The 16,002-nt window shown below is 36.4% G+C and overlaps 1 protein-coding gene across 8 annotated transcripts in view; it reads right to left on the bottom strand.

Annotated features, from left to right (window-relative positions):
• QKI (QKI, KH domain containing RNA binding) overlaps positions 1–16,002 on the bottom strand; it is a 150,565-nt gene that overhangs the window by 112,238 nt on the left and 22,325 nt on the right. For all 8 annotated transcript variants that reach the window (XR_010783354.1, XM_066546688.1, XM_066546689.1 and 5 more), the window contains exon 2: positions 1,293–1,435. Coding sequence is in view for 7 of the 8 variants with exons in the window: in XM_066546688.1 (XP_066402785.1) it covers positions 1,293–1,435 (143 nt within the window). In the remaining variant the exon portion in view is untranslated. The remainder of the gene's footprint in view (positions 1–1,292; positions 1,436–16,002) is intronic.

Genomic DNA, 16,002 nt, shown 5'->3' with positions numbered 1-16,002 from the left:
GAGCTACTTAAACGGCTCTGTGGAACAATTGCATAGGACAATTGCTCTCAAAAATCTGTAACACTGAGGAGTTTCGAAAGAATTACTGGTTTTGGTGTGGGGACATGTATGCACATACACAGATGTATACAGACACACATATGTTTAATTTGGAAGAAAAATGCAATACAAGAGGAAAGAGATGTCCTTAGGCCAATGCAAATTCCTTTTCCCAAAGACTTTTCCCAATGCAGGTATTTTAAGCCAAAACAAAACAACATGAAAACTTGAAAAGGATGAAAAGATATTTGTCTAAGTATTGAGTTCTGAATAAGGACTTGCACTTAATTTTATTAATGGAACGTGGCACAGTGAGATTTATTTAGAGGCCTGTATGTTCTAAACAGCAACTGAAATAATAAAATCCATTTGGAGAGCTTAATCTAATTAAGCATACAAAGAAAAGCGACAGAAATACACAAGTGTTACCTCCATTTTTGCGGTTCTGTACTTTCTTCCACTTTATATCACTTTAATGTGCAAATTCCTTACTTGGACCCTGCACTCCTCTACTGCAACAGAACCTGTAAATTCTATCTGGAAAGAATAACGTGGTTTCTTATTTTGTCATTGATCAATGAAAACAGTTGGAGGTAGTTGGGGTAGATTGGTATATTTTGAAAGGACTGTTCTTCCCAAGTAGTTTTTAGAAACACTTCGGATTAGATAAATTCAAAACATTCTCCTTCAGAAGGTAAGTGCACAGTGGAACAGAACACCCCATGGAGTGCACAATATTGACAGGCAAGCAAAGAGTTTTGCTAAAGCAGGGTGGGGAAAGAGGAGAGGACAGGACAACCAACCCTGAGATAAAGACACCTCTATAAGCAACAGAACTGGTTACACAGGTATGGGACAAATAGTAATTGAGACTAAGTACAGTCTCCAAAAGGTCTTTAAAGGGCTCCAAAGCATTCTGCAACTGACTTAGAGACACACCAAGAAAAAAGCACCATCCCAAGAACTACTTTCCTTCTAAAATTCACTTCACAAGTGTCTCAGGATGGCAAACACTGAATGAACAAGATAATTAGGATCTTACATCTAAGGTTTAACAATCCATACTAGTTTGGTATTTAACACAACCTTCTTCCACTCACACTCACTGCAAATCAAGCAAAGTGGAACATACACTGATTCCCTAGTATCCAAAGCAACTCAGCGTGATCCAAGGGTAGCATCACATGAAATTTACATTTAAAGACGACCACAAGGATCAAAAAATTATTTAGGGACTAAAAAGATATACTTACATCTGGATATTCTTTTACAGGCACATATAGTTTCTCTTGTAACTGTACAATAGGTCCCACAGCATCTGGTAATTCTGCACTTCTCTTCTCCGTACTACCATTTAATGTGTCGTTATACATGTCTTTCCGTACTCTGCTAATTTCTGTGGGGGGAAAAACGTATATTAGGCATTAAATACAGTAACAAATTATAATCCAACATGAAAAATCTTCTCTTTTTATTATTTCCCAAATCTCAACGCCATTTTCTTCCTCTTTTCATGAACATCATAGTAGCTGAAAAATCTGCTCTGGTTTTGTCTTTTTTCTTCTGCTTTTTTGCTTTGTTTGGGGGTTTTACATCTGGTTTTGGTTTTTTTTGGCTTTTTTGGTTTTTTTTAAATTGCAGCACCCATCTTTATATGTCTTTCAAGTACGTAAATTTGCTGCCTACTCATCCTGTTTATGGAATTCAGCTATTGATGTAAAAATTACATGCACCTCCTCAGAACACTTACAAGATTGCTCACATCATTTATAAGGTGTGTAAAAACAGTTCTTTTATGGTTTTTTTAATAATAAAGCAGCTAGAAAGCACAAAAAAATAGAAATCTAGAAATCTGTGCCAAACATAAAAAAAAGAAAAATGCATCTATGCAGTATTTTGCTAGTTATGGGATTAACTATAGCTTGGAAATTAAATGGAACATCTTTTAGCTATGGGAAATAGGACAACTTAATGGCGCAGCTCATGTACACATGGTGTGACAACAAACTGGTAGATATTGTTCTACTGCCTACCCTCAAAGAGACAACAAAAATAACAAAGTCAAGTGTGTTATCAGAGAACTGGGCAAGCTCTCTGTGCACCCAGAAGCCCTACTACTTAATTTCAAAGTAATGAAAAACTCCTCAAGAGCACGAGGGAATGCTGAGGGTGAACTTTTAAGTACTGTTTCTACCATTTGCACCTGTGTTACTCACACCTTGAAGTATTTACTTGGAAGAAGCAGTTTAGTAGTTACAAACAAGGTAGTTAAAATGGGTAATTTAATTAAAATCTACATTAGTGTCACTAAGCTATAAGAGTCTGAAAATGAGCACAAAACTTCCTTTTGTTTAACCAAAAAAGACATTTAAAAGAAGTTACATTTTACTTCTATATCTGTTGAACGTGGTATTTAAATTGCTGCTATAAGAATCAGAAGTTTCACATTTGATAACTTATGGAGTCCCAAATAGTGTAAAAATCTTCTCAATGAGTTTATTTCAGTATCACCGAATAACTACTTAAAATTAATGTATTGACCAAGTTTCAAACCAAAAACTAACATTTCAACAGGTTTGTTCCCAAAGCATAAGACTGACAATAGCATGGGCTGTAAACAAAGCAATCAGTAAATCCAGTCCTTTACGTAGAAGTGCAACAACTGCTTTTAAAACATCCAGAATAAAACATGACACTGAAAACAGAAATCTTATGTTTTCATCTAAATACAGGAAGCCACAGAAAGAAGAAGTCACTTGAAACTCTAGCAGCAGACAAGAGATTAATATAACCTCTGTTTCATAATCAGTTTCTTCTCTGGCAAATGATTAATAGCTGAGATTTCACCACCTGAAAAGCTGTGGGGTGGTGGAGAGCATGAGAAAGGAGACATCTCTCAAATGCATATTCAAGAACAAGTTGTTTCTCTGCTGGAAACTGACACAGTCATGTGTACTGTATCATGATTTGGTAGTTAACACCTGTTTACAATGGGGAACAGAAATTTTGTCACCATATAATCATAATGGAAGGGAGAAAAATCCTCATCTCCTTCTACACAGACAATTTTGGCAATGAGCACAAATTCCTCAGAACTACAAGCAGTATTTATACCGGCTTCAGTATATAAAGAAATTCTTTAGCAGAGCTCTTTGAACAAATACTACTATACTTTGTTCCCTTTTCATTTTCTTCAGATTTTCCATTAATTTACACTACACTGAAACAAGCTAGGCAGTCTGTAGAAGTACTGAAGCCTAAGTAGCGACATGGTCATTTTTATTTATAGTTGGCAGCTACTGAGTAGCCGCACCAAAATTTTCCTTTTAAAATACATCTTTCATGCAGAATACAATCACTAACACTGGATATCATAGTCGTCACAGGAGAAAATGAACTTTTACTTTAATCTTTCCTTTGCAAATAATCCTATGACACATTCATGACACTTGAAAGTCAAACATTCAGAACACACACAGGTAGTATCAGAGCTGGCTTGAGGACTACCCCTCAATTTCAGCTTGTGTGAAACCTAAGCTATCTATCACATCTCAAACTTTATAGAGAATGTAGACATCTACCAATTCAGTGGAGTAGAAAACTCCACTACAGGACCAGACACCTGAACTTGTGTTTTCTTGGCATGTGTAAGTTTGTACTTTCTCTCTCTACATTCAAGCCAGCAGTAAAGGTAACAAGCATCAGGACAGGGACAGTCACCTACAGCTCCTCAAATGCTACCATTTCTTCTGCATCCTGGAATTTTACTTTCTCTCCTGTTTTAGATACTTTCTCCAAGAGTATAATATTTCAGAAGAAATATTCAGCAGCCACAGATGAAATAACAGGCATGTATTCCCAGTTTTCTTTAACTGCTGAGCCAGTCTCCAAACTCCACTTCTGCACAACACATTATCTACAAAACTCTCTTTCCACTTCTCTTAAATTTGACAGGACTGAAGGATTACTGCTTAAATGATAAAACAGTTAGATCAAATCTCTAGTTCACCCATTGTCTCTCACTCCTAACTACAGATGGAGTACAACCTATCTTCCTTCCTTCCTACGAAACTAGCGCAGCTGACCACAAGCATTCTCCCAAATGCACAACTCGTGAATTTATCTGCTTGCTATGCCTCCTGGGTTTTTTCAGATTCTACTGAATACTTCTACACATCTGCAAGATTACTTTTTTTTTTTCATGACTAACAGCAGTTTTCTCACATACCTGCCTCTTGTTTAATCACACCTCTGGTGCCTCAACAAGACTCCATACAAAGTATTGAATTTTGATGACATAAACTTTCCTTTTATGGTCTCCATCACACCCAATTCAAGATTCCAGTCTCTTGAGTATCTTGCAATTTTGCCACTCACTTTAGGCAGTTATGTGTATTGACAGAATTATGTGGTGCTGTATTTTCAGCACTTCCCTCAAGTTTACCAAGAATTAGTAAGGTTTCAGAAAGCATCACCAGCAGCACATTAGAGGAGATAAAAGCTCTGCTTTCTCAAGCTGCAGCAAGTACCATTTTATTCTGTTCTGAAATACATTAAAATACCTAAATCTCTGAGGAGCAGTGCTAAAGTAGGAAGGTCAAATCCTCCAAGAACACCTTTTTATTTTTAGCACTGAATTCACATATTAAAGAAAAAAAGCCAAGGAAACAGTCTTTTATTTAGACTTATTTCACATTTCTGACACACTACCAAGTAGGTCTTCTCATGCCCAAAAGCTTCTTTGGTATGTCTCTCATGATATCACACTTTTCAAGTTCATTTATGAAGTTTTAACTCCTTCACATTTACAATTCTTTAGATTCTTCCCTCTCACAGAAAGCCAACTGATTCAAAAATAAGAAAAGCTTTACTTTCCAAGCGAACATCTAAGTACAATTTTAGGTACTTTACCTCTGTCTTAATGCTGCAGTGGTAATTACATTGTATAACACTCTAACAGAGTGCTAGTAAGGAGAGATACTTATAATAGTAGATACGACTGAAAAAAAAAACCCCAAAGGCATACAGCAGCTTCCCCATATCTCTAAAACCTGTGATTTCTGCCAATGCATTTAAAGGATTAACATTCCCATCTCTACTGTAGGCAAAAGCAGAAACTCAAAGAATTTCAAAACCTACAATATTCACCTTTAACAATACCTTGGCCTATACATTCAAAGTAATAAGTTTAGTAGTAAATGACAAATTTGTCTTGCTCACAGCAGGGTAGTGGAGAAATAATTTTAAAAGAAGAGACAAACTGGTTTCAATATCTTTATCTTGTTCCACCTTAATTCAGCATGACCTAGTTAGCCATGGTAGCAATGACATGCATTCTGGTCCAGAGGACATTTTTCTTCCTCTGTCCCTGAAACTATACAAGTAACAATCTTTTGTTTCCTTTATCTACAGAGCATATTTTTCAATCTCTCTAATACCTTTCTAAGATATGTTTTGAAGCAGGATATACTGTTTATACTGCTTACATCTGTCTACAGATAGGTACTGTTTTGATTTCTTCATTAAACTTAAGAGTATTCTTCCCCCTAGAATGCACAAAGAACAGTGTTCATGTGAGTGTTTGTCATCACATTAGACACCATCAAGAACTTACTCATTTTCAGCTGTCAATTATTCCTTCAGAGGAAGTAAGACTCTGCACATGTGTTTAAGACTGATGGGTTGCAACATAAAATGGGTTTACATAAACAATTCTGCAAGAATATTCAAAGTAGGAAATCACTGAAAAGATTCAAATCCTTCCTGTCCCACCACTTTGCAAACCCCTTTCATCACCAGCGGCCACAGCTTTACTATTTCTCACCATGAAAGCTTCTTCTACATTATAAAGTTTTATCTTTTGGAAGAGCAGCAGCCTTACTGTTTTTAAATTGATGCATTCCTCACTGTAGTTTATTAAGCTAGAACTAAGAATTTGAAGAACTAAAATAAATTTTCCAATATTCCAATTTAGCTACATCCATTTCAACAGAGTTAAACTGATGCCAATCTCAGCTTATGTTTTTTCCTAAAACCGTGTTAAGTCATCAACGCACACAGAGTTTCATTTCTGAAACTAACTATCATTCATTGTTTTACAATACACAGCAAGTGGGGCTGGAACAATCCAATAGTCAAAATCAGCAAGAGATGCAGAATTAATCAAAACACTAATGATCTTCTAATACCAGCAGGCATGTTTCCTTAACCAAGTGAAGCACCAGGCTTTCAAAGATTCTCAGGCACAAGCTAGTTTCCATACGAAAAAATAATAAAGTTAGGAGCAAATGTTTAAAGTTAAAAGTTTAAGAGTTACGATAAGAATAACAGCTATGTTCATATAGCTAAAAATCTACATGGTACTTGGATCTCACTAATGCATAAAACATCAGTTTCAGTTTTCTACTTTCTCAGAGAAATCAAGTTATGCCCAAAATATCAACAACATCAAAATTTTTACATGTAGCGTAATTTTATGTATTTTGACAGGGAAAAATAATTCTTTTTTTTTTTCTTACAGAATATGACACTGAGCACAAATAATGCCTTCATATTTCCACAATAGCTTTTTGCAAAAAGTGAAGAATTCTAATAACTATCTATCAGAGACTACTTTTAGTGAGTCCACTCAAATGCACGTGATTAGCATGCATTGCACTGAGGGGGAAAGTGAGGGACTGACTGAGTCAAGCACCTTCTCATTCTTTACTAATATGCAGTGTAGTTTTTTTTAATGCAACAAAATGTGTGCAATAAGTGAATGGTTTTACAAAGTGTTTTTATTGCACACAACTGCTGCTAGGTCATCACTTCAGGCATTTTAGAGTAACTTCTAAGCAACAAAATATTTTTTCCTTTTTTTTTTTTTTTTTTGCTATCAGGTAAGTCCCTAAACTAGAAAAAAAAGGTTACAGACACTAAAATAACAGACATAAAATTAGCACTTCATAGGATCCAAATGCACTGAATATAGATCCACGATTTATACACACAGGCAACCAATTCCATATGCCATTAAAGAATCATCCATTAATCAGATAACTGCAACTAGATACCAGTTCATTTTATCTAATACACAGTGTGTCAAACAGCATCCAATATTATTGCAAAAAATATGGAAAATATAACTAATAATGGAGAGAAAAAAGCAGAGAAAGTAGGAGACGGTTATATTCTGCTCTTACTTAAAATCTCTGAAGACCAGTGAATTATAATCACTCTTGAAAGCGTTCTAAAGATTCACAGTGCATGCACTCCAACTACAACATGAGTAGCATGCTGAGTTTATCCCCTGCACAAAAAGAATCTTGTTGACACAGCGTGTCGGAAATTTAAATACAACTTTTACTGTAAAAAAATTAGAAGTAAAACCAAAGTGACATCACACTATTAATCCACTAGATCAATAGATACTTAAGTTTCTCAGAAGAAATGCAAAAGTATGTCGAAGTACTCAACACCACCACTGAGATTATGGCACACAAGTCATTCAAGACCATCACAAAAAAAAAAGAAGAAAAAAATAAGTGTTTGCATTTCAAATTTCAATGAAATTTAAATCTTTTAATGCTTTGGGAAAACTATAGGTACTTCTCTTTTGCTCCTCAATCTAGCAGTACACTTTCAATGATTAAACTGTCAGTCCAATGATAAGTGGGCAGCACTTCCAGCAATTTGTCAGCAGTCTTGGTGTCAAAATTCAATCATTTCTTTTCGCAAGAAGAGCCTGCAAAACTCCTTTTGTGGGCAGTTGTAAGGTTTCTGTCAAAGTGACTTCAAAACCAAATAGAGCATGCTCATCTGTTCTCTTTGTGTAAATGTCAACAGAAAGCTTTTAAGTGCTTTATTATTGGTGGAACATTGCAACTCATGTGTTTTCTAATCTATCAGCTTTAGTATGCTTACTTGGCAAAGAAATAGCTGGTTTTATTCATCACAATTTTAACAGTCTTCACTGTTAACACCAGTGCTGTTTGCTACTACTGCTGATGCAGCAGAAATAGCAATGCTAGGAAAAAAACAAGTCATTTTTAATATTGTGCCACATGGACTTGTACCCTGCATGCATCATCACGATCTAAAATGCTGGCAAGCATTTACACTCCACACCCCTGATATTGAAGCAGTGAAATGCCTGAGCATCAGGCAAACAAGATTCATAGCATCCATCCCTCTGAGACCAACACAGAGTTTAAAAAAAAATACTCAGGATCAAGCAAAGCTGATAAAACAGTCTACTTCTGACAAATTTTCAATTTTGGTCTAAAGCATGACACTGAACATAATAAACTGGTATTTTTAAAACAGTCATGCATTTGTTTCCACTCACTAAAACTTGCATTTAAGTTATTATGGTACGTCAGAAAGGCCAGAGCAAGTCTGAAAAAGTCCATCAATCCAGCATTACAGTTGCCAGTGGCAATCTGCATTTGCTTAAAAAAATAATATAAAGAAGATTAAATACAGTCTCGTCATTTTCTTGGTAAGCTCTAAAAGCTGTACATTTGAGATGAAGTTCTTGTATTTGTCTCATCATACCCCAGCACAATGCTCCAAAAACCTTAATATCTTTAATATAAAAATCAGTTTATAAGTTCCCAAGAGGATACTTTAAAGAACTTTTCAGTAGTCTACTTGGCACATTCAACTAACATAATACAGCAACTGTCATACACTATCCATCCACACCCAAATGAGCAGCACTGTAAAGTTTCCTGAGGTAATTAGCTGATGGAGAGAAAATGGTAAAGCCAAAGTCCCTCAGCAGAGCATGACTGCTGAAGAAGATGGGCTGGCTCATATTTGCACCAGGCTTCACTATCACCCTCTCAAAAATCTACTCTAGCTCCCTTTAGCAGCAAGTTACCCTAAATACTTACAGAATAACAGAATCAATTAGGTTGGAAAAGCCCTCTGAGATCCAGTCTAATCTGTGACCAAACACACCAACATATCAACTAGACCACATCATTAAATGCCATGTCCAGTCCTTCCTTAATCTGTGTCCTCTTGTCCTGCCTCTGGCTGCCTGGGAGAAGAAGCCAAGCCCACCTGGCTAGACCCTTCTTTCAGGGAGCTGTAGACAGTGATAAGGTCTCCCTGAGTCTCCTTTTCTCCAGGCTAAACACCCCCAGCTCCCTCAGCTGATCCTCCTCTGGAGGAGTTCTGCTCCAGACCCTTCACCAGCTCTGCTGCCCTCTGGACACACTCCAGCTCCTCAGGTTCTTCCTTAGTTACAGGTAGCACAGCTAAACGTACATGAAGCTTCCAGAGCTATTCAAGGTTCTCGTCCGTTTGTTTTCCTTTCCATACCCAGCAGCAGCAACCAAATGCTTGTCAGGTAACCGTAATTATAAACAACTTGAATGTCTTAAATGTGGGAGAACCAGCAGCAATACTACTCTGTGTGAACTACTAATCACCAGAAAGATTAAAGAAAGGAGCCATATGAGATCTAAACAACAGTGTTAACTTGGTGCACTTTAAAAACATCAGCTTGACAGTATCAGCTTGAACAGAACTTTCATGGTGTTAGTTCCTCAGGTGGTTATTTTCTACAAAAACCATGTTCCCTCAGTTTACCGTCTTCTTTTTGAAATTGATCTTTGTGAGCAATGTAGATTGACTGGTCTGCAATGGACCTTCTCTAACCACACACAATCCCATGCTCCCTTCACGCCAGAATCACTGCTGTCCACTTTCCACAGGTATCTTCTGCATATGAAATAGTGTATTTACATTCAACAACTATGAAGTTATGCAACAGAAAGGTATCCAGTAAAGCCAGAACATTCTCTCAAAATGTATGCTGAGCACTTTAGAACAGAACAGCCTAATTAATATCAGAATTACCCAGATACCAGCGCCAAAATCCCACCCTATGCTATTCTGCCAGTAAGTGCAAGAAGTACATAAAAGTAAAACAAACAAAACTAATTTAAACAAATTTGTGGCATAGACCCTTCTAAATAATGTTTTGAAGTTTGCTGTAAAATTAAAATTACAACTGAGTTACCTAAATGTTAGAATTGCTTATTCTTGGAACTGAGAAATAAAAACAACTAATAGACCTCCACCTGAAAACTAAACAGCAGCACCATTTTCTTTCCTCTATTCAAGGCTGCACCTTAAGATTCACCAATTTCAAAGAGCACCCTAGAGCACATGCAGAGTTATTTTCTCCGTCTTTGGGAACCATCCACAATGATCCTCCACAGTCAGCAATTAAAAGAAAGCATTCCATTGGTTTATGTAGTCTTTGTCTTTTGTATGAAAGGAGAGAGGGACTTTTTAACTTCCATCACCACCCAAAAATAATTATCTATTCACTAACACAGTGATGTTATGGGAGCCTTCTCTCTCTTTCACTAATTGTTTTAAGGCCAAAGTAAATTTCATACATTTTAACATACAAAGGCAACCTGAAGAAACCCAAAACTTGGTTGCTTATATAAAGTATTTCAGGAAATGCTGGGAAGTGAAGATGCATATCCTCCTGTGTTCTATCCATTTTTCCAAATTTTGTATGTATTTCTGCCTCACAAAACTCAATCTTCTACATTTTATGCACACAGCAATCACTGGATACACTGAAAACCACCAGATGCCCCATATGCTTCATGGGATAAAGGGGAAAAAAAAATTAGTCATTATTAGCTGATGAGTTGTGAAGTACTGACATTATGTAAAAGATGTATACATTTAGTAAAAGAATATATAAAAACTATACTGCTATTGAGATGCTGATGAAAGCACTTAATAATCATAAAAACTTGTATTTGGGCACTATAGGTTTTGTTTCTGTGACAGCGAAACAAACTGATGGTTGTTTATCAACTAAAGAATTTACCTAATCTGTAAGAAACACCAAAATGTGAGAAAGCAAGCATACCTAGAGATAATTGGCTTAGTTAATAAGTGGACATTTCCAATTCTAGCCTGCTAGCATGTCAAAACAAAGCTATTCCAGTACCTGTAAGAAATGTCATTCTCTATGTATTTCTGAAGAGCAATTTCATAAGAGGCTGACCTGACAGCTTTCATCACTTCAGCTGGAACCTAATCCATCTGAATAGGACTGACTAGTGCCTCTCACTCCCAATTTACTTTTTCTTAGCTGATCACGTACAACAGTAACACAATCCCACTTTTATACACACTGCTCCCCATCACACAGCATTGCTGTAAATGCTGCCCTACCTACCTCTGTCAGAATTTTATTCACAAGACTAAGAAAGCAACCATTTTTGGTTGACAAGTACCAGCACTGACAAGTTAGTCATCCACAACATTAAATACATTAATTATTGCACTGCTCTGATATAAATTACATTGCAAAGATGCATTGTGCAACTTCAAATGAACTTCTAAGTATTGGAAGACTTCCCAGACTTAGTCAGTACATAAACAAGATCTCTACTTAATCCTAATCTCTACTTAACCAAATACATAACCAACACCATAGCTTCAGAAATTTGACAACACAGCTGACCAAACTACAACCCTAAATTAAGCATTACCCACCTGTATTAAAAGATTATATATATCCAACACACCTGAAAACTCTTGAGCTGGATATAGAACAATCAAACATGTACTCATACAGGAAAACACTCCAAAATTTAGTTCTGCAGTAAATATTCCACCCAGCTACAGTAGTCCAATTTTATTACCTATGCCATGTTTCAAATACACTGAAGAACTTTTTAAAAACTGCACGAAAGTCTGTAATACATATGACAAGTTTATCACAGACAGCACTAGACTAACACAAGTGGCTCAAGAAGCACAGCAACACTAAGTTGGGTTTCCCATGGAGTACTCTGCATAAAATTTAACTAAAGAAATTTGGTTATAACATGGCAAGGAATTAGGAACTAGATGATCTTTAAGGTCCCTCCAACCAAGACCATTCTATAACTCTATGAAATAGGTACTCCTAGAAAAGCTCTTCAAGGTATAAACTAAAACAAAGTGACAATAGTAGAACTGATTAAAAGAAGGTTGTCAAAACATGATTAAAAAAATCTACTAAGAACAATACATATGCTAAGAGGAACAGGTTTTACAAGGTTTTACCTTACTGCAAATTGTAATTTATTACATAAACACAACCAGTAACAAAAATTTATATATAAGAAATGTAACTACTAAAAACATTTTAGTCATGTCATTAGTTACTTTAACCAAGCCGTTGAAAGGAATTTAAAAATGCTTGTATTTATGCTAGGTAATACATAAAGAAAAAAACTACTTAAATATTGTCACTGAGTTCCTCTGTTACAACTGTTAAACAACTTCAATATCACGTTGAAGTGATTAAGATAACCAGTCAGCTTTGAAAAGCTGATCATTTTTCATCAATGTAGAGGAAAAAAAAACCAGTGTGCTTGAGTTCACTCAAATACATACACATCAATAATCTTCTAAAAGATAAATATACCTATGTAAACATGGTTCTCCAGGGAAGTGAAACCTGGCAACAATCAAACTAAATCTCACATGACTGAGACCTAAATTCAAGGTTAAAAAAGTAGGCTGCTGGCAACTGCAATTTTTCCTAAAGCTGAGTACTTTTTTCAGACTTGAACACAAGTTAAAATGAAGTGACATATTAGTATACTAATCTAATTGTTATCCATCCTTTTGTACCACACATTAGTTCAGCCATCTGACTCAACACATTACCAACCAGCAGGAAATCAGCAAGGCAACTAACTCTTTCTCAACATGCAGAGCCAGCAAAACCTTACAGAATTGACTACAGCTACCATCATCACCCTCTGACAAAGTCAGAAATAAGAACATTGCTACTTATATTTCTTTTACTGCAGTGAAAGGTATTAACTGTTATTTGCCTTGTTCTATTTTTATTTATTTTTTTATTCCATATAGTGAATTGAATGTTCAATTTAAATTGATTTGAGTATGTGAAAACCTACTTAGATCATCCTAAAGTTTCGTCTCTGTCAAGAAAAAAACCTCCATTAAGAGTACTTTTATCCTACAACAAAATCCCATTGACTCTCAGAGGTCTAAGCAGAGTCACATTCTTTTTGCTCATTTACATGACAGATACCTGTTTTTCAGGTATCTGTTTCAAGAACTACAGTGCTACCTGCTCTATTAGGTGGATTCTCATTTCAACCAACACAGAACTAGTTCACCCCCTTCAATCATAACAGAGCTTTCACTCACAATAATAAGAATATAGCCAGCCTGCCTACTACGTAAACAGAAGTTAGTATTTGGTTAGTAGTACTACTCCAGAAGTAATTAGAATAAAACAGACTAGGTTGAGCCTTCTAATCATCCTCCTTTTTCATTTTACACACAGTATTTGATTTGCATGTAACATCAGTTCTCCATTAGGCAGATTTGCCTTGACAGAGGCAGCCAGAGTCAAAATGGTCCTCAGAGTATTTGGGTCAGTACAAGTCTGAGCTACCCTGGAGATGTCCTTGTACATGGGTAACTCAGGCCATTTGACAGGAGATTCCAAGTGCAATGGTTATGTACACTCTCACAACAGCAATCCACTAAAACCTAATAAAACAAAACCACAGCCGTTCCTCAAAAATAACAATTGCACACCCTTCAGGAATGTGAAGAGGTGACTATCCTTGACAAACTACAACTAATATTTTTAGAGTTGCACAATGTAACTATCTTGGGAACTATGACAATATTATCATATACTCTTGGTTCCAAAACAGCAAAAAATGCCATTATTAACTGAAATAATTTTTCAGATTTCTAATCCTCAATCACTATTACTAATCAGTAACAATTATTGTTATTACTGCATATTCAGGCCCTGCCTTGTGACACCACATCAACAAAATATCACCCTCAACAATAAGCCCCATGCTTCTTACCAGTTAAATAAATATGCACTGTCTTGGTCTATAACTTACTGCCTAAGTTAACATTTGCTTGTTCAACACCAAGAGGCATTTTCTAAGAAGTCTGAATCGCACTCTGCTGGGAAGTAGACCTTTATGAACAAATCTTGTGAAACACTATAAAGCAATGAAAGATGTGATCTTTCCCCTATGATATTCAAGACCTGACCAAACAAAAAAAACCTAGTAATGCTTCAGAGAACTGCTGCCTGAGACTCCCCCAGTACCAGAAACATCATTCTTCCAAAACAAGCACGCCTGAAAGTTCTCATCTGTGTGCATCTTATGGATCATTTTTACTGCCACAAAACAACTGTACTCCTATCTGGTAACTTGCTAAATTCAACCAGTCAGCTAGGCTGGCATTTTTCCATCCAAAGACCTCTGCCACATGAAATAAGGTATTAACTGACAGCAGCAGAAGATACTGTCCCACAGCATAGGAGGAATGAGACAATTTGCCTCTGGGTTTTACAGATATTTACTGACAGCAAAGACATGGCAAGACTCCAAAACTTTGGGTTTACTACAGGCTCTGGAAAACAGTTTCCTCTAGCAGACACATACATTCTGTTTTCCTCATCCCCAACCTTCTCCTACTCCCAAACTGTCTGTTGTCCACACTCAAGCCCCATTTCCCATTTATGGAAGATACAATTCTTCATTTCTTCAGTTAGTTCTAGTTTTCACCCAACCTCACTCTCACTGCTTTCTTTCAAAGAGTCCACAAACCACAAAGGATGGCTACACCTCCAGACTATTGTGCTCTAAAACAGCATCTTCCTGTCTAAAAAACAATAGCTTCATAAAAGTTGAGATTGCAGAAGAAAGCCATGTTTTTACTTACAACACAGGAAACTCGGCCCATTCTCCCAAGTCCGTTCCCCAAATCACAGAAACTCACAACTGCAATTACCTGGCTTTCTCAGGCTGGAGTAAAGCATCCCTGTCCTGTAAGATACCTCAGTAAGAGAGAGTGCATGGAGGTACAGCAGGATAACCTTTTTGTACTCAAATCTAAGTGCTCAAATCCAAACATGATCAATCTCATTTAAATATAGGTAGACTTCCAGACAAAACGATAAAAGTACTTACTTCATCTGTCTCTGACAGAGAAATTTTTAAATGCATTTTGTTTTAAAATACTAGGACTTTTTTGCCATGTTCATTCTTGAAAAGTTTTTCACTGCTTTAATTGAATCCTAAACCACACGCTTGGTATGAAAAATTTCAGGTACTTCTGCGAAGTTAAAACAGCAGAAGAGGCCCTTAAGTGGAATGTATAATGCAAACTTAATCAAAAGTTGTATCAGAGCTATTTAAAATATAAATGATAGTACACCACATTCCAGAGATCCTATCTGCAGCTTTACATTACATGATTCATCCATTTCTTCAGAAACACACACATACTCTGAATGACTGAAAAAGGATTTCAATTTATTCACTAGAAATACAAGGATTACTGGTACCACGTTAACAGCGTATTTCTTTTCATTGTCATAATGTTTGGTACCAGATAGTGCAGTGAAAAGATCAAGTCACTATTTTAATTTTGTTTCATGGTTTATCTTACACTTCTTAAGAACCACCTCCTAGTAAAACACAAAAAACACCAAGCATCCCACAGAAACATCCCTCCCCTACCCTTCCCCCTCTCTCTCCACCGCTGCTACCTACCCCCATGCCCCCACTATGCTGATATATTTTAGCATTAAATACAGGGCATCAAAACGGAACTGACATGAGGCCTCAACTACACACAAGCTTAAACTACTGCTTCCAACATTAATTGCCAGAACTATATTCCACCCAAGCAGATGAGCCATCACTCATTAAATCCCAGCCATGCACGATAGTTAATGGTATATAGCTGAGGCTACATTACCAGAAGGGAAATAAAATTTTAGCACATACTGTATTGAGCAGGAGTAGAAAAGTTTCATTTTTTTCCTCCAATTAACATTCCAGACTTGTTTTTATAAGCTTTGAGTAAAAAAGCAGCTAAAATCTGAAACAGCCTTTAAGGCTTCCATTTTCTCTTTCTTTCTGCCTCTTT

This window comes from Molothrus aeneus, chromosome 3 (assembly GCF_037042795.1).
Source record: "Molothrus aeneus isolate 106 chromosome 3, BPBGC_Maene_1.0, whole genome shotgun sequence".
In the NCBI taxonomy this organism is placed as follows: Eukaryota; Metazoa; Chordata; class Aves; order Passeriformes; family Icteridae; genus Molothrus; species Molothrus aeneus.
Note: the sequence above shows the minus strand (reverse complement) of the source record. Positions and strands in the feature narration are given on the sequence as shown.